The sequence below is a fragment of the Myxine glutinosa genome, chromosome 1 (genome assembly GCF_964187855.1).
Source record: "Myxine glutinosa chromosome 1, kmMyxGlut1.1, whole genome shotgun sequence".
NCBI classification, from domain to species: Eukaryota; Metazoa; Chordata; class Myxini; order Myxiniformes; family Myxinidae; genus Myxine; species Myxine glutinosa.
In genome coordinates, this window is record NC_136261.1 from 190,816,630 (window position 1) to 190,840,626 (window position 23,997).

The window sequence follows — 23,997 nt, forward strand, 5'->3', positions numbered from 1 at the left end:
ATCCCCGAGGCCAAAAAACACAAAATTTGATGCAGTAGCATTGTTCAAGTTTTTCCGTCATTTTGTCAAAAACAAAAATCCGACGGCGCTCGCTTACATGTTCTCACTCATCAGCGGTCTGCCGTCGAATGACAGCTTCTGCAGGTGGGAAAAAATTCACGCGCGCGCATTAGGATCGCCTACATACGTGCACCAATCAACGCCTCCCTAGCTTCTTTTTTTTTTACGCACGAAAAAGAAAGGTCAGATACTTTTTGAACACACTACGTATGTATGTATGTATGTATGTATGTATGTATGTATGTATGTATGTATGTATGTATGTATGTATGTATGTATATATATATATATATATATATATATAAAATATTATATTATACTCGCATTCTCCCTGGTGTTGGGCTAGCGGCTAGGGTGCCGGCTTAGGATCCCAGGATCCTGGGTTCGAATCCCGGTCGATCGCTGAATTAACGCCAAGGGGGTTGACTCAGCCTGTCATCCTTCCGAGGTCGGCTAATTGAGTACCAGTTCACTGGTAATTCCCTGTTTGTCGCTAAAGGTGGCAAAAAGGGTTGGCGTCAGGAAGGGCATCCTGCCGTAAAACATTGCTTCAAAAAGGGGACCAAAAAACAACAACAACCACGGTTCCCGAAAAAGGCCAACCCCCGCTTGCGGGGAAAAATGGCCTCTAAAGGTGGTTTTTTACTCGCATTAAATATATATATTCGGGTGAAAACATAACCTCCATCCACATTCAGTGGCGGGGGTAAAAAAAAAAAAAAAAACACCTTTAGAGGCCATTTTTCCCCGCAGAGCGGGGGTTGGCCTTTTTCGGGCACAACCTTACGGTTGCTTTCAACATGCTTTCAACAACCTTACGGTTGTTGTTGTTTTTGTTGGTCCCCTTTTTGAAGCAATGTTTTACGGCCGGATGCCCTTCCTGCCGCCAACCCTGTTTGTCGCCTTTTACGACAAACAGGGAATTACCAGTGAACTGGTACTCAATTAGCCGACCTCGGAAGGATGACAGGCTGAGTCAACCCCCTTGGCGTTAATTCAGCAATCGACCAGGATTCGAACCCAGGATCCTTGGATCCTAAGCTGGCGCCCTAACCGCTAAGCCAACACCAGGGTTCAGTGGTGGCATTCAGTGGCAGTGGCAGGGGTAATAAAAAATAAAATAATTTGAAGACGGTCAAATGGGGTAGGTTCGTCTATTTCACATGAACTACCTCTTAAAGTCATACAAATCCAACAGTTGTGAATTTTGATTAAATACCTTTGGTTTAAGATGAAAAAAAAAAAACATAAGAATTGTAATCCCTTGTTCACAAACTGATAAAATAAATCCCGCAAATTCATGGTATTATACAAATGCACAAGGGCATGTATTCTACATGGCAAATACCTCAAACAGTATTGTCAAGAAAGGAATGGGGTGTGTGGGGTAAAGGGGGAGGGGCAATTGAAATAAAATGCGGCACGATTTACATTCAATTTTCTGTGGCATCATAAAAAGATGAATATTTTTAAATTTATTTTATAACCACACTGTTCAACATTCTATTTTTGATTGAGCATCCATTTTCAACAACTCTTTTAAAGCTTATTTGTATCGAACTGTGTGAACAGTCATTTGCATCATTAGCATCCCATCAGTCTCATCAACTCACCCAGCTATTTTTCAACTGATTGAAGTCAACAGCAGCCTCCTTACGGAAGAGAACGTAATTCATTATTCCACTGAAGATCCTCAAGGTACGTTTTGAAGCTGAAAAAAAAAAAAAAAAAAATATCCATAAAAAAATTCATCCACAAGTTTCATCCGAATCCAACCATCAACTTTGAGATATCATGCTACATATCGTTTTTGGCCCAATCTCAATAGTGAATTCACCAAAATCCAATTGATTCGACCTCGTCCTACACCCAACCTGTCCACCAAGTTACGTCCGAATACGTCCTCAACTTTGAGATATCGTGCTATACTGTCGGACCGAGACAATCCCGGTTCCAACATTCATAGATCCCACATATTCGTAGTTTATACTAGAACGGCACTCAGTGGAGAGCATACCTCAGCCAGGTAAACAGTTTATGTTTTGTATCCGAGTAGACCAGAAAATCACAATACAGAATCACATTTAATCAAAATCATCCGTCCACAACTTTTTGAGATATCCCGCTTTGTATCGTTTTTGGGCCCCATCTCCCAATGGTGCATAATCTCTTTAAAAATTATACTAGCCAGATCCAGATCTTCACCAAAATTGAATAGATTCTTCCTTGTCACACACACACACAACCTGTCCACCAAGTTTTGTCCAAATCCGTCCATAACCTTTTGAGATATCCTGCTATATTACGAGTGGCAGTCAATAAGTAACCTTAAAATATTTTACCTTAAAGTAACCTTAAAGTGTGTAACAACTGTTATTTTTCAACATAATCTCCATTGCGTTCAATACATTTTTTTCCAGCGCTTTACTAAGGCCTGGATTCCTCTAGAAAAAAAAAACATTTTGGCTGCTTGTGTATTCATTTGTGCACCGCCTCTTGGACCTCTTCGTCGGATCGGAAAGTGGTTCCACCAAGCGCCTCTTTAAGTGGTCCAAAGATGTGGTCATCCGAAGGGACGAGGTCTGGCGAGTAGGGTGGATGAGGAAGACACTCAAAATGCAGGTCCTCGATTGTTGCAGCTGTAGCGCGGGCAGTATAGGGCTGAGCATTGTCATGCTGCAGAAAAACACCGGCAGTGAGTAGTCCATGATGTTTTGATCTGATCGCTTGTTTCACATTATTTTTAAGGAGATCGCAGTATGATGTACTGGTGACTGTGGTCCCTCTGGGCATGTAATGCACTACAAGTGGGCCTTGGCTATCCCAGAAGACCGTCAGCATTACTTTTCCAGTGGACGGCTGTGTGCGGGATTTTTTGGGCTTCGGTGAAGTTGAATGGCGCCTCTCTTTGCTTGCTCTCTTCGTGTCTGGCTGAAAGTAGTGGACCCAGTTTTTATCACCAGTCACTACATACTGTAGGAAAGCGTCACCTTCTGTTTCGTAATGTTGCCGAAGTTCTTCACATGCGTCCACTCGCCGTTTTCAGGCGGGTGCGAGTTGTCTAGGCACCCACCTTGCAGACACTTTTCGGAACCCCAGCACGTTATGAATGATACGGTGTGCTGAACCATGGCGATGTTCAATTCGGAGACCACTTCATCCAGCGTAATGCATAAGTTGTCCCTCAGCACGCGCTCAACTCCTGCAACCATTTCTGGTGTGTCGGCTGTGTGAGGCCAGCCCGAGCGAGCAGCGTCTGCCACACTGGACACTCCACTTTTAAGCTTCCTGTCCCCGTCAAACAGCTTCTGCAGCGATAAACATGCGTCACCATATTGCATATTCATTCTGCGATGGATTTCACAGAGATTCACACCCTCACTTCGCAAGAAACAGATGACAGAATCTTGCTCCTCCCTGGTGCATGCTTCTAAGGGAGCCGCCATCTTGGAACTGCTCTACTGACGTCATACGCTCAATGTTGCCTGTTGCCAGACCTAAAACATGCAAAACATGACTTAGCCATAGATATAACATATGTCGTCTACAACTACACACATTACATTCTCGAATTTATATCGCCATTCTATGGTCACTTATTGACTGGCCCTCGTATATGTTGGTTTTAGCACTCACTCAATGGTGAAGAATCACTTACAAAAAAAAATAATTCTCGCATCCGAATCCATATTCAGATATTCACCAAAACCGAAACGATTAGTCCTTCTCACATACACAACCTTGCCACCAAGTTTTGTTCAAATCCGTCCACAACTTTTTGAGATATCCTGCTATGTATCGTTTTTGGCCCTATCCCCCCCCCCCAATGGTGAAGAATCATTAAAAAAAAAAAAAAAAAAAAAAATCGACGAGCCGGATCCGAATCCGGATCTTCACCAAAATCTAATCATTTCTTCCTTGTCACATACACTACATCTCTGCCAAATTTCGTCCGAATGCATCAACAACTTTTTGAGATCTCTTGTTCCAAACAAACAGACAGTCAGGGGTGAAAACATAACCTCGATCCACCTTTGGTGGCGAAGGTAAAAATGCAACCTGCTTCTGCATTTCTGCATGAGATATCCCTGTGCACCACGTATTGGCGGTTTTTGCGGGCACAAAAACATTTGATCGGTAACTGCGAGTGATTAATTATATATCTGTTTAGTTTTTAATCTTGTGATTCCTTTCGTACGATTCTAGATGCTGTCCCATCTCCTAGCAACGATTGAAAATGGTTTAGATACTTTGAGTCTGTGTAATATACTCCTTTATTGGTAAGGCAAAGACTGTGAGGCTGCTCTCGAGATCACAGTCGATCCCGTCAGTGGGAAGGTCATTCACAAAACATGGAACCAAATGACAAACATGGACCCAGGAATAAAGCATTACATTATAAACGATTAAAGTGTGTTCCACAAAGCACGTCTTGATCCCGAAAATAGTTGCTGTTTTAACTGCTCGAAGTTTAAGCTTGAAGGATGATACAGTATTCTGCATTATCTTAAAATAGACATCGACTTTAAATTGCATACTGTAATTTTAAACGTCCTGGCATCACAGTACTTGTGTTAGAATTTCATTTTATTTTTGATCCAAAATAAAAGTTCATTTTTACTTTCATACCATGATCCAGCCTCACTGATCGGTGCAAGATATCCATGGTGTAAATACTTCACCAGTCAGCGAGGATAGTTCATGGTAAATAAAAATGAACTCTTATTTTGATTCCAAAATGAAATAAAATTCAAACACAAGGACTGCGATGCCAGGACGTTAAAATTACAGTATGCAATTTAAATTCAACGTCCATCTTTATAAGATAAATAATTTCGACCGTATATTCCTTCAAGCTTAAACTCCAGGCTGTTGAAATGGCAACTATTTCTGGGATCAAGAAGTGCTTTGGGAATCATGAAAGATCGTAGCAAAAAAAAAAAAGAAAAAAAAAAAGAAGTTTATTTTCGCCAAAGTAAATTGGCACTTGCAGTGTCATGTGAGCTAACCTTTTGGAAAGGTCAACAGTATTTATTTTTTTTAAAGCATTTGAATTAAACTCCAAATGATGTGCATTCTTGCCACGCTTTAATGTAAAAACACATTAAAACACATCGATAAAGTAACTAACTTGGCACTTGCAGTGAGTCATGTGAACTAACAATCATCTGAGCTAACCTTTTGGAAAGGTCAACAGTATTTGTATTTTTTTTTGTAAGCATTTTAATTAAACTCCAAATGATGTGCATTCTTGTTCATAATTTTTTTTTTAATCTCCTCTTGTGAATCACGAACCGCTGGAAACAGATTCCCCTTTTTCCCATTAAAACATTGCCCCGACATTTTTGGATTCGACATTCATGGCATTTTTCAGGAACATATCCCCCACCAATGTCAGGATCTGACAGTATATCGATTTTGGCTCTATCACTTGAAATTCTCGCATCCGGATCTTCACCAAAATGTAATAATTTTGTCCTTGTCGCACACCCAATGTGTCCATCAATTTTCATCGGAATCTATCCACAACTTTTTGAGATATCCTGTTCACAGACAGACAGGGAAGACAACATAACCCCCGCCCACCTTTGGTGGGAGAGGTAAAAATCAGCAACACTGTGCAGGCATATCAAATCAATACATGTCAATGGAATACATTTCATTGGTGGAGGGGAAGTGGGAGGATGGGAGGAAATATGCAGGGGTAACCAGGCATATAGACCACCATGTATATCAAAATGGAAGGGGTGGACTGTGGAGGTATTACATCAATGAACATTCAAAGCTCTTTTTGCCTCAGCATTTAATGACTTACTGGGGTTGAGAAGGTCGTTTAGGACAAAGTCATATACCATACAACGTGACATAAACTTCTGCCTGCAAGTGAAAAACAACGTTCCATTTCAGAAGACTATAACCACAAGCATGTCTTGTGGTAAAGCACTCAATCCAGAATGGGACATTTATCAATAAATGCAAAAACCACCATTGAAACTTTTATGAAAAACACATCTTAAACCCAAGGGGCAAATTATATTGATGGTCATCTTATCTTGTCCTCAAACCCCCTTGCACTCCACCCTCCTCCCAAACCCATACATTTTGATGCCAACTCACATGAGGCTACACAATGCCAGAATAGGCCGGATCGATCCCACAGTAATTCCGAGTTCAGATTGCCCATTCTCAGGTTGCTGCAGAAACAAGCAATCATTTAGGAAATATTAAACAACTGTTTTGTATTAAACAGCAGTTTGTAAATGATGCATCTTGTCCTTCGATTCATGTTATTTTAAAATATTTTTGACAACCGTCAAAACCCAAAAATACCCCATATGAAGAGTGAAAATGTCATCGCATTTTTATCCATTATAACTTCAATAGAACTAAAATGTGCCGAAAGTAAATATACAAGAAAACAAACACGACATAATGACATTAACACCAAAGCTTTTCATGCTGTACTCTTCAAGGCGATTCACAGCAAAGAGACCGGAAGAGATGACAACTAGTGAGTGTATAAACATTATGTATAAGTAACCGCCACACCGATTGGTTCTCCAGTCATGACGTCATTGGTGTTTTAAATTCCCATTGGTTGCCTCAATCACCACTGTCCCTGGCTCCGATTGGCTGGAGCAGAGGTGTCAGAGATGACGCACCATTTGCTTCATTACCTTGGAAAGCGGCCAGGGAAATACTTTTAATCTTTCCGTGTTGAAAGAGAATGAGAGAATGTACAAATTCCTTTTGACGACACACTGTAGGGTCCGTGTAATGGATGAAGGTTACTTCTAACTAACATATGTAGATATAACGTATTGCGACCTCGGCTCGGCGTTTTGAAGATACAGTATCTGCATTGTACTGGTCTGCACAATCAGGGTTGGGATCCAAGTGCCATGCAATTGCAGAAGAAGAAGAAGAAAAAATGTTCGAAGGTCCTTGAACGTTCTTGCATGCTCGTACCGGTTGAGTGCTCATTCCCAAATTCTTTCTTCGAATCGCCAGGGGGACATGCTGTTTGATACGATCAGCCAACCTTTGGATTGTACAAGGCTGTAGTTGTACAAGTTCATATTATCTTCGACATATAGAAGGAAACAATAACATTTTTCCAATCTTTCCTCATAATCCCAAAATGATGGCATGAGTGCCTGAAATACTGTAATCTGCATATTCTCGTCAAGTATACAATACGTTTACAAAACGCTTTTTCATTATTTTTTTTGCATACAAGATCGAGGCTCGTGTAAGAGCTAAAACTTTTTTTAAACGCTTTTTTTTTTGTATACAAGATCGAGGCTCGTGAAAGAGCTAACATTAATCACACAAAAAGTCAAACTGACACTAAAAAAACAAGGGGAGCGGCAGACAGGATGGGGAGAGAGGGGGAAGGACACAAACACAACATTTGAGAGCAGGGACATCGGGAGGACTTGGGGAGAGGTATAAAACATATGAACACTGCAAGGACTCTGGGGTGAATTAGTGGGGGTAGAAAAGATCAAGGTTTTGGATGGGGGAAGATAAGAGATGGTGGTGAACAGCTGTTTTAAAGAAATGAAGGGAGGACTGGGATTGAAAGCAGTGGGGGAGTTTGTTCCAGAAGCGGGAGAAAAGGCGAATGAAAGAGTGAAGGTGAGCAGAGAGCCTAGATTTTGGCAGTTTAACCATAAGAGGGTTGCAGGCAGATCTTGTGCGACCTGAAGGAATATTGGGGGGACAGAGCACAGAGAGAGCTGGGGGAGCAAGGCCGGAGAGGAGTCGGTAGAAGACAGAAAGACCACCAACCTGCCTGTGGTGAGTGAGTGAAAGGCCCTCAGAGTTAACTTCATCGCAGGAGATTCCAATGATTCTGAAAGCTTTGGCCTCAACAGCGTGAAGCCGAGCTAGGTGTGAGGCAGGAGCACCAGCCCAGAGGGGGGAACAGTATTCCATTGAGCTGCGAATGAAAGCCTTGTATGTGGTGAGGAGCTCAGGTGTGCCAAGGAAGGACTTCGCACGATGGAGGATGCCCAGTCGGCGACTGGCTTTGGAGGCCAGCTTGGAAATGTGGTTTTCCCAAGAAAGATCATGGCAGATAGTGAGACCCAAAAGCTTGAGCGACAGAACTTCTTGGAGAGGATTGTTGAGAAAGTAGATGGGAGGGTTTTCCAGTCGGTCCGTTCGGAGAGGCATTGTAAGAGTGTGAGATTTGTCAGGCTTGAAAGACATGTTCCACTTGTTTGACCAGTCTGTGATTTTGTCCAGGTCTGCAGAGAGTGAGGAAGCTGCAGACTGCCGATCTGAGGGATGAGGAATGGAGCGGCAGATAGTGGAGTCATCAGCAAAGAGATAGAGAGGATTTTCCAGAGAGTCGGAGAGATCATTGATGAAGACCAGAAATACCACAGGGCCCAGAACACTACCTTGGGGAACTCCAGCCAGAACAGGAAGGGGAGATGAGAGAAATCCATTCAGGGCCACACGTTGCCTATGACCAGAGAGGACGTCCGCAAGCCATGAGTGGAGATTTCCATGGATACCATAGGAGGAGAGTTTGGTGAGCAGAGCGGGGTGCCAGACCGTATCGAAGGCACGTGATATGTCAAGTGAGACAGCTCTGATTTCCTGTTTGGCATTGACGACCTCCATTCATTGTTGAGACAGCAGAAGCAACATGTCCAGAGTAGAATGACCTGGTCTGAATCCAAATTGACGATCAGAGATCAAGCCATTGGAGAAGAGGAAGGATTTGATATCTGAAGCAATGATGGATTCCATGACTTTGCTGATAATTGGAAGCAGGCTGATTGGTTTGTAGTTGCAAGGATCTGTTTTTGCACCTTTTTTGTGTAAAGCGGTAATGTTTGCTGATTTCCAAGATGCTGGCAGATGACCCTGAGCAAAAGAGAGGGTGAAAAGAACAGAGAGAGGGTGAGATAGAGCGGCAGAGCAGGATTTTAGGACCCGTGGGCTGATGCCGTCTGGTCCAGTTGCAGAATCAGAGTCGAGGTTTGATAAAAACTTCACCTTGTCAGGAGAGAAGGACACAGAGTCCAGGAGCAGTTGGGTTCGACTGGGAAAGGTGGGAACAGAGAGAGATGGGTTTGGGACACAAGATTTTGAGGCAAACACAGAGTTGAGGCATTCGGCTTTGTCACGTGCGGTGTCAACTGTGTAGCCATTTGAGGTAAGGGAGGGGATGGAGGGGGAACAAACACCAGAAACGGATTTGACCAGACGCCACCAGGATTTGGAGGAAGGAGACAGGTTTGAGAGTTCAATCTTGAGTGTGGAGAGATAGTGCTTCCTGGCACTCCTGAGGGTAGACACACACTTGTTTCGAGTTTGGTGGAATGAACTGAGATCGTCTTCAGTTGGATTTGCCTTCCAAGAGGCAAAGGCAAGTTGTTTCAGGGCAACTGCCTCACCACAAGATTCAGTGTACCATGGACGGGAGGAAGGGTAAGACAACTGAAGACGAGATGGGATAAATCTGTGCACGAGAGAGAGCAGTTTGCTTTGGAAGAATTCCCAGGAAGAATTGATGTCAGAGGCAGTAGAGATGGGAGACCAGTCCAGATGATTGATGGCTGCTTGCAGACCGTGCCAGTCGGCCTGAGTGAAATGCCAGACTCGTCGGCGCTGAGGAGGCTCTCTGAGAATGGCCAGAGAGATGTCCACTTTAACAAGCACATGTTCAGAAGAACCGATTGGAGCAAAAGAAGAGCAGCAGACATTTGCAGGGAAGTTAGTCATAACCAAATCCAGAAGAGAAGATACTCCATTGACTGAGATCCGGGTCGGGAAATTGACAGATTGTGTCAGTCCCAATGAGTCGCAGAAGTCCTTTGCTGAGGTGCCATGGCTGGTGAGAGATGAACCCACACCCAGCCAGCTGGCATGATGACAGTTGAAGTCACCACATATGAGGAAGAGAGAGTTTGGATGAGTTGATAGAAGTTGGTCCATGTTGTCCGACAGCGAAATGTAAATGGAGTCATCACTGTTTGGAGGACGGTACAGAACACATATGAACAAAAGGTGGGAGCGGAGAGGAAGCCATAGCCAGAGGTACTCCTGGGCGTGGGGTGGAGAGAGGGCAGTGCAGGGAGAGTGAGGAAGAGAGTTTTTGATAAAGATAGCCACCCCACCACCAGGACGAGGCTCAGGTCTATCATACCGGAGGAGGGAGTAACCAGGAAGAGATATTAAGGAATCAGAGACATCTTGAAGGAGAAAGTTTCTGTTAAGCAGATCAAGTCTGGATTGTCAGAAGCAATCTGAATGGAGAGATCAATCAAGTTTGAGCGAAGGCCCCGGATGTTTGAGGTCCATACCGTTAATGAGGAGAGAGAGGGAGCATCGGGTGCAGGGCAGGGGAGGGGAGGGGTAGGGTCAGATGAAGGGTGAGAGGGGGATGTAGGAAGAGCAGTTGATAGTGTGTCAGAGATTACAGAAGAGTTACAAGAAAGGGAAGGATGAGGAGGACAAAAGGTTTGATGGTGATGGGATGAGGCACAGTGAGGCGTTGTTTGAGGGGGGGCAGAGGAAAGTAGAAGGTTGGGGGAGGTGGAGGTATGAGATAGAAGGGAGACGAAGTGGGGAGGATGCAGCTTTGAGAATGAGGTGGGAGGAGGGAGAATTTGGGAGGGATGGTTGGGGGGGAGATTTGAATGGGAGGGGCAAGGGGGGAGTTTAGGAGGGGAAGGGCAAGGGGGGAGTTTAGGAGGGGAGGGGCAAGGGGGGAGTCTAGGAGGGGAGGGTCAAGGGGGGAGTTTAGGAGGGGAGGGGCAAGGGGGGAGATTTGGAGGGGAGGGGCAAGGGGGGAGATTTGGAGTGGAGGGGCAAGGGGGGAGTTTAGGATGGGAGGGGCAAGGGGGGAGTTTAGGAGGGGAGGGGCAAGTGGGGAGTTTAGGAGGGGAGGGGCAAGGGGGGAGTTTAGGAATGGAGGGGCAAGTGGGGAGATTTGGAGGGGAGGGGCAAGGGGGGAGTTTAGAAAGTGGATAATTAATGAAAGATGAACATTTATAACAAATTGGGTTTGTTGTGATTTTCAAGTTAGCGATCCGTTTAAGAACGATGGAGGAGGGGTGGAATGAATGAGACTTTTGAGCATGGAGTGATTTGGAATCATAAGAGATTGAATATTTTTTTGAAATGGAATGAGTTGAAGAGGAAATTGAAAGGAGCCTTTTAAATAGTAAGAAAAACAGCGTGTTGTAATATACGACTGAATAAAACATTCCAGGGGAAAGTTTAAACATATTTAAACAGAACCGTGAAGAACAATCTTATATTCACAAAAATACCAAACTTAAAAAAACTTTAAAAAGATCGCAACATATGCAAGAGTGATGAACTTGATCAGAGTTCCAAGAGCAAGTCTTTGAAAATATAGGCCCACAATATAAAATGTTTTAGCTGTCCTAGGAGCTTACCTGTGTTACCCTGACCTAGACCCTGTGACAAAAAGTAGGTCATGTACCCTATAACCGGAAGCAAAAGCGCTAACGAAGTGTTAATGCTTGGAACATCAGCTTCACATGGAGGTTGGCATACCTCAAACACCAAACATTCCGTTGATTCCATCCATCGTTCTGCGTGTGCAGTGATGCAGAACACTCGTCTTCATGAGCTAGACTAGTTTCCATTATATTCTCAATTCAGACAAGCATTCCAACAGGAGAGCCTCAGTTTAGGATACGTGGTGGTGAAATTTGCCAAGATTCTTCCCCAACCACAATCTTAAAAAGAAGAAGAAATTATACAGCCATAAACTTCAAACCTAGCAACTTCCTGGAGTGGATGCCAACTATTCAGAAACCAGATAGACAATTGCTGACTTATGAAACCAAATGCCTTGTCAAGACTTGCACCATCTGCCCTCTCCGTGTTTTGTCCCCCTCAGGTATCTGCAGGACGCACACAGTCCACCAGCACCCCCTCCTAGTGAAAGAAACTGCCTAAATCCAGAACCACTGCTCACCTCCACTCATTTATTCCTTCCCTCCAACCCCCCTCATGTGGAACCACCTTCCATCCATACTCTTCAATCTCATTCTTCCCTCCAAGTCTTAAAGACAGACAGCTGTTCGAGGCTCGTGTAAGAGTGTGCCAAAAACGTTCACGGGTCAACCACACAATAATGTGGGATTAATTGGGCCATTAAAGTAGTAGGTAGTAGATAATATTAGTAGTAGTAACAGTAGTAGATGGTAAACGTGTTAACTTGTGTTAACTGTGTTGTGTGCATTCAAATTGAAATGCTCAACATCATGGCAAGGAAATGGTACAATTAAAGACTTACCTTGAAAAGCATTTCGCTGTCAATGTTGTAGATAAATGATAAAATATTCAAGTGCACCTGCTGCGTAACTTCAGGCTGAATAAAAAAAAAACCCCACCACCGTTACACTCTGAGGTTACATCAGGAGGTTGTGAGTTCTTACAATTGCTATGACTGGAGAGAGACACACAGAAAAAGGAAGGGAGGGAGGAGGGAGAGAGGGATAGAAAAAGAAAAAGCCACTTCTTACCCTAAAATTACATTATCTGACATGTACAAATCACAATTTTGTTTCATCCAATATGCTCACAATTCCTACAAGCCCACAATAGTATTTAACCGATATGAAACTCCGAACAAATGGACTTTCAAAAAGCTTTGATGAAGCAGAAAATACAGGATTTGAAAGAACAGCTCTTAGTCTCACATTTTGGCCAACCACTAAATAATATAAAGGCGACAAAAATAAAAAAGCAGGGAGGGGAGTAGGGGGGGTTGAGGGAGGGGCGAGGGGAAATCAAATTAAAAGTAATTAAAGATAAAAATATCAGTGAGCTCCACTTCTCTCAGATGGATTATTCCATGACAACACCATGTCTATGTATCAATAGACAACAACAACAGGTATTTTAATGCCATTTTCCCTGCAAGAGCGGGGGTTAGCCTTGCGGTCCCCATGACAATCTTCTCCATTTTGCCCTATTTTCTGCATCTCCCCTTGTTAACCCCCTTGCCCGCATTTCTTCTTCGACCATCTTTAGCCAAGTCTTTCTCGGTCTTCCCCATCCTCTACTTCCTTCTACATTCATTTCCATCACTCTTCTCAACCAGTCACTTTCATCCTTCCTCAACACATGACCAAACCATCTCAAACTGTTTCTCTTCACAGCATCCATCACAGTCTCTATTCCCATCATCTTTCACAATTCATCATCTGTCTTCCTCTCTCTCAACGATACTCCACACATCCATCAACCATTCGCATTTCCACCCTTTCCAGCCTTCGTTGCTGCTCTATGTTCATTACCCATGTCTCGCTCCCATAAATCATAACACTTCTCACACATGCAGCATACACATTTCCCTTCAGCTTCAACGACACTCCCCTCCTCATCAGCGCACCACTCAGTTCCCAAAACTTCTTCCATGCACATGCCATGAAAGTTTCCATAGAAACTTCTATGTTTCAATAGGATGCCTGTATTTAACATGCATAAAAATTGGATGAAACAAAGGGCAGGATTATGCATATTGAAGTAAAATTATTGGAGATACATTCGCTATAATCGTAAGTTTTAAATCCCATCCATTTACTACATTTTCCAGTATATACAAGTGTTTTCCAACTGGCAAGTTGCCCATGCCTGCACGGGATTCTAAACGGGGTAGAGAAGGGGGAGGAAAAACTGCAAATGGCATCGTCTGTCATCAACGCAGCAAGTTGGGAGCAACAATTCACATCTATTGCCACATCCGATGCAATATAAATGCTCCAACGGCGGCAATGTGCCCCATTTTAAACGGTTTTTTTTAAATCGATATGTAGCCTTTTGATGACTCGGGTCCAATAATAAAAATTTGTATTGCTGTCAACGCCAATGACCAATTGCAAATCAAGAGTACGATATTGTTTTTTAAAATCTCTGTGTTGGCCAAGACCAAATTTTTTATGCCTATTTAGTTGTTCATCTGTCTTCTAAATTTAGCTAAATGAGCCATATTCTTTTAAAAAAATAATTAGAAATTGATGTGCATGTGTCCATGAATATGCATCGACCTGCGTTAGATGCGAACCCACTGTTTTGTTTGATGTTCATGAACAGTCACAAAGTATTGGAAAGTTTGTACAGCACTTGCTATTTGGCAATTAGTTCAGCATAGTGACAGTATATGTGGACGAACTTATTAATTTCAATGACTTTAGCCCCCATTTGACCTTTGACTTTTTTGAAACCAAGTCTGATCAGTTCATATTTATGCCTCCAAGTTTGGTTGAAGCCCCCCAAAAAACACTGGCGGACGGACCACCTGAAAACATAATGCCTCCGGCCTAAAATTGCTGCTCAGAAGTAAAGGACCTGAGCCTCGTCTGCAAGGCAGCTAAATTATTAATTTAGTGGTGCATTAATACTACCAAAAAGGACAAGTACACTTGGTTGGAGAGCAAATACATTTACTTGGAATAAAAACTAATGTCTGTTTAATCATAAAGATGCCTCTTTTAAAAGCCCATTTATTGGGGCGGAGGAAGAAGAGGCAGGACATCGAGCTTTAATATAAAGGTTCCAAAAGTAGGACAGCAGGATTCCTTTAGAATAAAGCATGACGGATACGGAAGGAGCACACACAACTAGATACCTCGATCACAAAACGATCGCCAAGGGTAAGCCTCCCTCAGCTTAACCTTTGGCGATCCCCCGCAACTTACCCTTGGCCTCGCAATTTAATGAGGGCCTTACCTTTTTCAGACTGTCCATCTACGTTGACCATCAACACGTAGTGATAGAATGTATATTAATAAAATGTGTCCCAATCTACAATCTATACAAAAAAACCCTCAAAATCATGAAAGTAGACGTAATTGGAAGAAAATTATTCAAGTTGCGTTCAAAAACGTGTTTTTTGTTAATTACATCACACTCCAAAAAATGTAGGTCAAGTATACTAATCAAATCTCGTCTCCCTCAAACCTGATTGTGCCTTGTCAAATCGGTCACTGGTTCTGTGTCCGAGGTTGGCTCCCACTGTGTTCTGTGTCCGAGGTCGGCTCCCACTCCACCCCTTCCCTAACTTCAAATGGAACCACAACAGACTCCGCTTGTGAGAAGGACAAATGCCGCAATTCTGTATTTTCTTCCAAATCCCGTGTCCCGAACACACACTCTCTCTTTCTCTCTCTGTACCCACACTTCTCAGTCATACAAAACTGCTCCTGAATGGTGTGTATTTTGCACCTGAGAAGGTGGAAAAGTTACTGGCAATCTTCCACTCTGACTTCAGCTGGACCGGACGGCATCAGCTAATGTGTCCTAAAACCTGCTTCTCTTGCTCTTACACTTCGTCATCATGGATCTCACTGAAATTTCCTCTTTCTACTCTTCCCTCTCCTCATACTTTATCAAAATCACAAACTGTACAAACACTTGGAACAGGTCTTTCAATCCTGGAGAAATCCCACCCTCACTCTCTGAAAGCACCGTTTCGCAAACCCTCCCATCTACTTTCTCAACAACAGTTTCAAAGAGGTCCAGTCACTCATACTCTTTGTCATAACTCTCAGCCATGAGCCTGGTGTTGGCTTAACGGTTAAGGTAGCTGGCTTGAGATATTCGGGTCCTGAGTTTGAGCCCCTGTCATGCCATTGAATTAACACCAGGTGAGTTGACTCAGCCCGTCAACCTTCCGAGGTCAGCAAAATGAGTACCAACTGACTAGTAATAAGGGGGGCATTGCATCAGCGGCACAGCCGAACCATCAGGAAATGATGCAACCAAGCAGCCGCAGGCTGCATACGAACCACTAATTCCACTTTCAACAATGATCTCTCTTGGGCAATCCACATTTCAAAGATGGCCTCCAAAGCCAACAGACGACTGGGCATCCTCCGTCGTGCAAATTCCTTCTTCCTTGGAACACCAGAGCTCCTATGCATCTACAATGCAGCTTGATGGATTACTTACTGCTCTCCCCTCCCTCACATCTTGATGCCATGGAAACCAAAGCTTTCAGGATTATGGGAATCTTTCATGTTGAAGCTTAATCTATGGGCCTGTCACTTCGCCATCACCAACAGATCATCGGTCTGTCTTCTTCCACCCCATTTATGATCTTGAACACTCTGCCCTCTCCATGCTCTGTCCCTCCAAGTCTCTGCAAGCCGCACATGGTCCACCAGCAACCCCCTCCTAGTAAAACTGCCTAAATCCCGAACCATAGCTCACCTCCACTCATTTACTCCTCTCTTTTCCCATCTGTTAAACTACCCCCACCTCTTCCAAAAATTTTGCATATGTATCCATCTTGTCTACCCTTGGATTCTCTTCGAACCCTCATTGTTACCTGCATCCATGGATTGCACTGGTCGACAGCCAAATTGGTTCTGACTTATTTTCAACTGTTTCTAACTAATTTGATAACGAATCCGAATCTGACCTTAAAATTTCGCTATCACGTAACCTTGACGTAGTAAATCATAAGTGTGGAAAAAATCTTTAGAGCATGCGATTTTGATTAAGTCTCAATAAATCTATTTATTGTCACAAAAAAATAATATGAACTTCAAGTTTTTATTTACATCACATAAAAAAATGTAAATCTCCAAAAATAATATGAACTTTAAGTTTTTATTTCCATCACATTAAAAGTGCTTCTGAACTTTACTTTTGCGTTTGTAGGAGCAATCACTTTCATGCTGTAAAGTCCAACAGTAATCACCCATCATGTTTGGATTGAATCGGCCTTGATATCGAGTCTCAATGATGGCAATTTCCTGGTGAAACCTTTCTCCATGTTCATCACTGACATCGTCAAGATTTTGTGGAAAGAAGTCCAGATGAGAATGGAAGCAATGTATCTTGAGTGACATTCGAGCACCGAAAGCCTGGTAACTCTTAAACATTTTGTCCACAAGCTCTTCATAATTTGGTGCTCGAAAATTTCCAAAGTAATTGTGAGCAAGAGCCATAAAGCTATCCCAAGCAACGCTTTCCAGCTCAGATAGTCTCGTTACAAAGTCCTGATTAGTGAGTACAAGACGAATTTCGGCTGTGGATGATATTCCTATGGTATACAGGTTCTCAAAAACTGGATGTGCTCGTGAAAATTGGATATCATAATCGAAATCTACAAGTTCATGTTGGTTAGAATCACCTCAAAATATACCAGAACCATAAAACTTTAAAAATTTTGTTGACCAGTGTTGTCCGTCTCCCTTCTCCCTCCACCCTGCTGTTTCATTTCCCCGCTTTCTCCTGTTGTTCCCTTTATGTTGTGTGTGTTCTGTGTCCGAGCTATATATTGTCAAGTCCGTGGCCGATGAAGACCAGCCTTGGACGGATAGCCGTAACAGTTTTTACTCCAAGGCAATGAAGCCAAAAATTGGCGGTACTTTTTGGCGCTCGCGGGACAGGACCAAAATGCTTACCTGCACTGAGCGAAAGCTACATGGGTTTATCCTCGAACCCAACACCATGCAAACAAGACACAACAAAGAAAATGCACCAATAATAATGATTTAATGAAAATAAATGCAATATGATAACAAGAACAATGAGGTACAACAAATATTACGGTGAGACGTCTCCACTCAAGACAAAAACAGACAAGGGGAAAGATTAAATAAAAATAAAACCGTGTTATTTTTATATCGGCCGGCATTCAGCTCGCTCAACTAGACTCTTAGGAGCTTGCTGGTCGTCGAAGGTCAAAGCCCCACATGCGGGAAGCGCACAAGATGGCTGCTCATCGGCGCCACAAACGTGAGATCCTTTTTGAGGGCAGTCCTCCCTCGGGTCCCTGTGTCGTGTTCGTTGGAAGCACAACGCAGACCCACAAGCCGCCACTAACACCTCCTCCTCACAATCGCAAAAGTCCACACGAGCTCCGCAAAGTTCTCCCCATGCTTGCACACGAGCCAGGAACAGCCAGGCCAGGAACAAAGGTCAAAAAGCGACAGAGACAGAGACAGAGACAGACACAGAGACAGAGACAGAGACAGAGACAGAGAGAGATAGAGAGATAGAGAGATAGATAGAGAGAGCGAGAGAGAGAGAGAGAGAGAGAGAGAGAGAGAGAGCCCGATTCATCCTCCTCCGTTCTCGAAGTCCCTCGATGGCGTCAACCCGACAAATCATGCACTTCAGGGGCGGGGCCTCACGGCCCTCTTGACCGCCCACCGATTCTCCGCTTCTACTGGGCGGGGCCTAGTTGCCGATCCCGATTCCTTTGAGGTGAGGTTTATTTGTCAATTGTAATGTTCGGATCCTGTCGGCGGTGGTGGGGCGGGGTTTTTTTTTTTGGTTTTTTTTGTAAACAGGATCGAGGCTCGTGAAAGAGCTAACATTTGTCACACAAAAAATCAGAACAGACACACAAAGTATGTAATAAGGAGAGTTATATAATAAGGGGAGCGGGAGACAAGATGGGGAGAGAAGGGGAAGCACACAAACACAACATTTGAGAGCAGGGACATCGGGAGATCTGTGGGAGGGAGAGGGCGTGGGGGGAGGAGGTGTGGGAAGGGGGTGGGGGTGTGAGAAGTATAAAACACAAGGATACTACAAGGACTTCCAGGAAAAAAGTTGGTATTTCAAAAATGTGGATCTGGGGTGAAAATAGTGGGGGTAGAAAAGATCAAGGTTTTGGATGGGGGAAGATGAGAGATGGTGGTGAACAGCTGTTTTAAAGACCTGGAGGGAGGAGTGGGATTGAAGAGAGTGAGGGAGTTTGTTCCAGAGGTGGGAGAAAAGAGGAATGAAGGAGTGAAGGTGAGCAGAGAGTCTTGATTTTGGCAGTTTAACCATAAGAGGGTTGCAGGCGGATCTTGTGCGACTTGTAGGAATATTTGGGGGACAGAGCCAAGAGAGAGCTGGGGGAGCAAGGCCGGAGAGGAGTCGGTAGAAGACAGAAAGACCACCAACCTGCCTGCGGTGGGAAAGTGAGAGGCCCTCGAAGTTAGCTTCATCGCGGGAGATTCCAATGATTCTGAAAGCTTTGGTTTCAACAGCGTGAAGCCGAGCTCGGTGTGAGGCAGGAGCACCGGCCCAGAGGGGAGAACAGTATTCCATTGAGCTGCAGATGAAAGCCTTGTATGTGGTGAGGAGCTCAGGTGTGACAAGGAAGGACTTCGCACGACGGAGGATGCTCAGTCGGCGACTGGCTTTGGAGGCCACATTTTAAATGTGGTTTTCCCAGGAAAGATCATGGCAGACAGTGAGACCCAAAAGCTTGAGTGACAGAACTTCTTGGAGAGGATTATTCAGAAAGTGGATGGGAGGGTTGTCCAGTCGGTCTTTTTGGAGAGACATCGTAAGAGTGTGAGATTTGCCAGGATTGAAAGACATGTTCCACTTGTTTGACCAGTCTGTGATTTTGTCCAGGTCTGCAGAGGGTGAAGAGGCTGCAGACTGCCGATCTGAGGGATGAGGATTTTCAAGAAAGTCAGAGAGATCATTGATGAAGACCAGAAAAAGCACGGCCCAGAACACTGCCTTGGGGAACTCCAGCCTGAACAGGAAGGGGAGATGAGAGAAACCCATTCAGGGCCACACATTAACTATGACTAGAGAGGAAGTCCGCAAGCTATGCATGGAGATTTCCATGGATACCATAGGAGGAGAGTTTGGTGAGCAGAGCAGGGTGCCAGACAGTATCGAAGGCACGTGATATGTCAAGGGAGACAGCTCTAATTCCCTGTTTGGCATTGAGGACCTCCATCCATTGTTGAGACAGCAGAAGCAGCATGTCCAGAGTGGAGTGACCTGGTCTGAAACCAAATTGATGATGAGAGATCAAGCCATTGGAGAAGAGGAAAGATTTGATGTCCGAAGCAATGATGGATTCCATGAATTTGCTGATAATTGGAAGAAGGCTGATTGGTCTGTAGTTGCAAGGATCTGTTTTTGCACCTTTTTTGTGCAAAGCGGTGATGTTGGCTGATTTCCAAGCTGATGGCAGATGACCTTGAGCAAAAGAGAGGGTGAAGAGAACAGAGAGAGGGAGTGAAAGAGCAGCAGAGCAGGATTTTAGGACCCGTGGGCTGATGCCATCAGGTCCAGCTGCAGAATCAGAGTCGAGGTTTGACAAACTTGTCCACCTCGTCAGGAGGAAAGGACACAGAGTCTAGGAACAGCTGGGTACGACTGGGTACGGTGGGTACAGAGAGGGATGGGTTTGGGACACAAGATTTAGAGGCAAACACAGAGTTGAGGCATTCAGCTTTTTCACGTGCGGAGGCAGCTGTGTAGCCGTTTGACGTAAGGGAGAGGATGGAGGGGGAACAAACACCAGAAACAGATTTGACCAGACGCCACCAGGATTTGGAAGAGGGAGACAAGTTTGAGAGTTCGGTCTTGAGAGTGGAGAGATATGGTTTCCTGGCTCTCCTGAGGGTGGACAAACACTTGTTTCGGGCTTTGTGAAAGGAAATGAGATTGCCTTCCGTTGGATTTGCTTTCCAGGAGGTGAAGGCAAGTTGTTTCTGAGCAACTGCCTCACCACAAGATTCCGTGTACCATGGACGGGAGGGAAGGGTATGACAACTGAAGACGAGATGGGATAAATCTGTGCATGAGAGAGAGCAATTTACTTTGGAAGAATTGCCAGGATGAGTTGATGTCAGAGGCGGTAGCGATGGGAGACCAGTCCAGATGATTGATGGCTCCTTGAATACCATGCCAGCCGGCCTGAGTGAAATGCCAGACTCGTTGACGCTGAGGAGGCTCTCTGAGAATGGTCAGAGAGATGTCCACTTTAACAAGCACATGATCAGATGAGCCGATTGGAGCAGAAGAAGAGCAGCAGACATTTGCAGGGAAGTTAGTCATAACCAAGTCTAGAAGAGAAGATGCTCCGTTGACTGAGATCTGGGTCGGGAAATTGACATTGTGTGAATCGCAGAAGTCCTTTGCTGAGGAGCCATGGCTGGTGAGAGGTACCCACACCAAGCCAACTGGCATGGTGACAATTGAAATCACCACATATGAGGAAGAGTGTGTTGGGATGAGTAGATAGAAGTTGGTCCATATTATCAGACAGTGAGATGTAGATGGAGTCATCACTGTTTGGTGGATGGTACAACACACATATGAATAAAAGGTGGGAGCGAAGGGGAAGCCGCAGCCAGAGGTACTCCTGGGGGTGAGGTGGAGAGAGGGCAGTGCAGGGCGATTGAGGAAGAGCTTTTGATAAAGATAGCAACCCCACCTCCAGAACGAGGCTCAGGTCGATCATACCGGAGGAGGGAGTAACCCGGGAGAGATATTAAGGAATCAGAGACATCATGAAGGAGGAAAGTTTCTGTTAAGCAGATCAAGTCTGGTTTGTCAGAAGCAACCAGTATGGAGAGATCAGTCAAGTTTGAGCGAAGGCCCCGGATGTTTGAGGTTCATACCGTTAATGAAGAGGAAGGGGGAGCATCGGATACAGAACACGGGGGAGGGAGGGGTAGGGTAAGATGTGGAAGAGGAGGAAGAGGTAGGGAGAGCTGTTGAAAGTGTGTCAGAGATTTCAGAATCGCTAGGAGAAAGGGAAGGATGGGGCAGACAAAAGGTTTGATGGTGATTGGGTGAGGCACAGTGAGGTGTTATTTAAGGGGGGTAGGGGAGAGCTAGGAAGAAGGTGGGGGGAGATGGAGGTGAGAGTTGGAAGGGGGAAGAAGCTGGGAGGACACTTTGAGGAGGAGGGGTGAGAGGGGGAAATGGAGAAAAAATGAGGGTGGGGAGATTTGAAGGGGAGGGGCGAGGGGGAGTTTATGAGGGGAGGCGTTAGGGAGGAGTTTAGGAGGGAAGGGGAAAAGGGGGGGATTTGAAAGGGATAGGCGATGGGGGAGATTTGGAGGGGAGGGGTGAGGGGAGAGTTTAGGAGGAGAGGGGCGACGGGGAGTCTAGGAGGGGAGGGGTGCAGGGAGGGTGGGATTTGAAAGGGATGGGTGATGGGGAAGATTTGGAGGGGAGGGGTGAGTTTGGATTTTAGAAAGAGTTGTACGATTAATGGGAAACGAACATTTATTGCAAAATGAGTTTCTTGTGACCTTCAAGTCAGATACGTTTAAGGATGCTGGAGGGGAGAGGGGGTGGGGGGGGGGTGGAGTGCAGGTGAGTTTAGGGAATTTAGGAAAGAGGAACTGTAAGATGGAATTTTTTTTTGGAATGAATAGATTTGTTGAGCAAGTCGAAAGCAACCTTTTAAAGAAGCAGAAAAAAGTGTTATAATATACGACAGAATATAGCACTTCAGGGGAAAGTTTAAACACTTTTAAATTGAACAGTGAAAACTATCTGGAGAAATGAGGGCGAAACACGTGGTCGAAGAACGAACAAACGAATAAGAACAAAGAAGGAAATGTTTCTTGTTTTTTTTGAGTTAAGATTTTAAACAAGGAAGTATGGGGTGAAAAGACTGGGAAAAGCTGAGAACGAAAGTAATTGGACCACAATCGACTGCTGAGAGCAAACAAAGCCTCAAGGTAGGAAACAAGGTACGAGGCCGCAAAAAACACGGCACGAAATAACCGACGATTTTTTATACAGGTATGAAAGATTAACACCGAGAATCTTCCTAGGGACACACTATAGGTACACACGCCGAAAGATAAATAGTTTCGACAAAAATACAATTGTGAACAATTACTTAACTTCAAAAACGTGGAGAATGTGTACAGCTTCGAAAAACCCTGCCGTCGCCGGCAAGATCTCGCGAGACTTAGCAATGGGGTTCAGCCCGATCGGGGATGTTCAGGTTTCTGTCGGCATTTATGGTGATCGTTGTAGTTTAATGGAGCACTCGTTGTTATTGTTATAATTGTGAAGATGTGGGTGTTTATGGCCAGCTTGATATAATTGTAAGAACATAGGGGAAATCACAGGAGGCAATCAGATACTGGGGAGATTAATCTTAAACCCCAGAGCTAATTAGCATGGCATCACCCACCCTTCCCCCATGTGAAGAACACATTAACAACCTTAAGCTCACAGTTTTCTACTTGCATACATCAAAATGGGCTTCCTACTCGCTCAAATAATCGGCTTTATTAGTCCATGCTAATAAAACACAATCCTGCCTCTACAATGGTATTTCATCCCTTACCCCCACAAACATAACAATATATATTATATCAGGTGCACTACTATGATGCAAAAACATATTGGAAGCTCAAGCGGTCTGAGAATCCGCATTTGCAAAACTGAGCTAAAAAAAACAAAACAACAAAAAAAAAAATAATAATAAAAGGCCCGCTTCCTTTTTTTTCAAACCATCATTTGCCGTTGACCTTTAACCTGCAGGGGTATGTTGTAAATTAGGCGTAAATGTGCCTTGGTCTAGGCTATCACGAGAGCAATTTTGTTATACGGTAATTAGGCAAACTCTAGACAGGTTATGGTAAAAAAATGTTAAAATTTCCATGATGTCATGCATTAAAAATGAAGTAAAGGTCAAAAAAATATGTCAATCCTACTTGCGTTTTATTCACATTAATGATGCAGAATTTCATTTCGAAAGTGCCAACCAGCTCCAAGATACAGCTTGGAGATTGGGAGGAAGATGTATTTGTATATTTATTTTGATTTTGATTTTTACAAATGGTGGCTTCGTACTCCTAGGGGATCTAAAAACTCTGGGGTACCATTACAAATTGAGGGCACTAATTGTAGAAACAAACCCCACAACAGCTATAATCCCCACCACTATCCTATAGGGGGAGGCATAATTATATATAGCTATACTTATTGAAGCTATAGCTTATACTTATATATAGCTATATTTGCTGTGTACGTGTTATTGTGTGTTTCTAGTTGGTGTTGGTTTGTGGTTCGTGCAAACTTGTGTGTAGTTAATCGTTTTCTGAGTCGCACCTCGTGCGCGGCCTGGTGACTTGGGGCTTCCCTCCCCCCGTCGGTGTTTTGTCGGTTTGGGTTATTTCCTTCGCTGTATTGCTTGTTTCTTTT

At 44.1% G+C, this 23,997-nt stretch overlaps 1 protein-coding gene across 1 annotated transcript in view; it reads right to left on the reverse strand.

Moving 5' to 3' along the window:
* The window catches only part of NUF2 (NUF2 component of NDC80 kinetochore complex), a 114,588-nt gene that overhangs the window by 53,721 nt on the left and 36,870 nt on the right, over positions 1-23,997 (reverse strand). Inside the window, exons 4-7 of the mRNA XM_078781525.1 lie at positions 12,356-12,430; positions 6,178-6,254; positions 5,876-5,937; positions 1,674-1,771 (exon numbers count right to left, since the gene is read on the reverse strand). Of these exons, the coding sequence (XP_078637651.1) occupies positions 1,674-1,771; positions 5,876-5,937; positions 6,178-6,254; positions 12,356-12,430 (312 nt within the window). The remainder of the gene's footprint in view (positions 1-1,673; positions 1,772-5,875; positions 5,938-6,177; positions 6,255-12,355; positions 12,431-23,997) is intronic.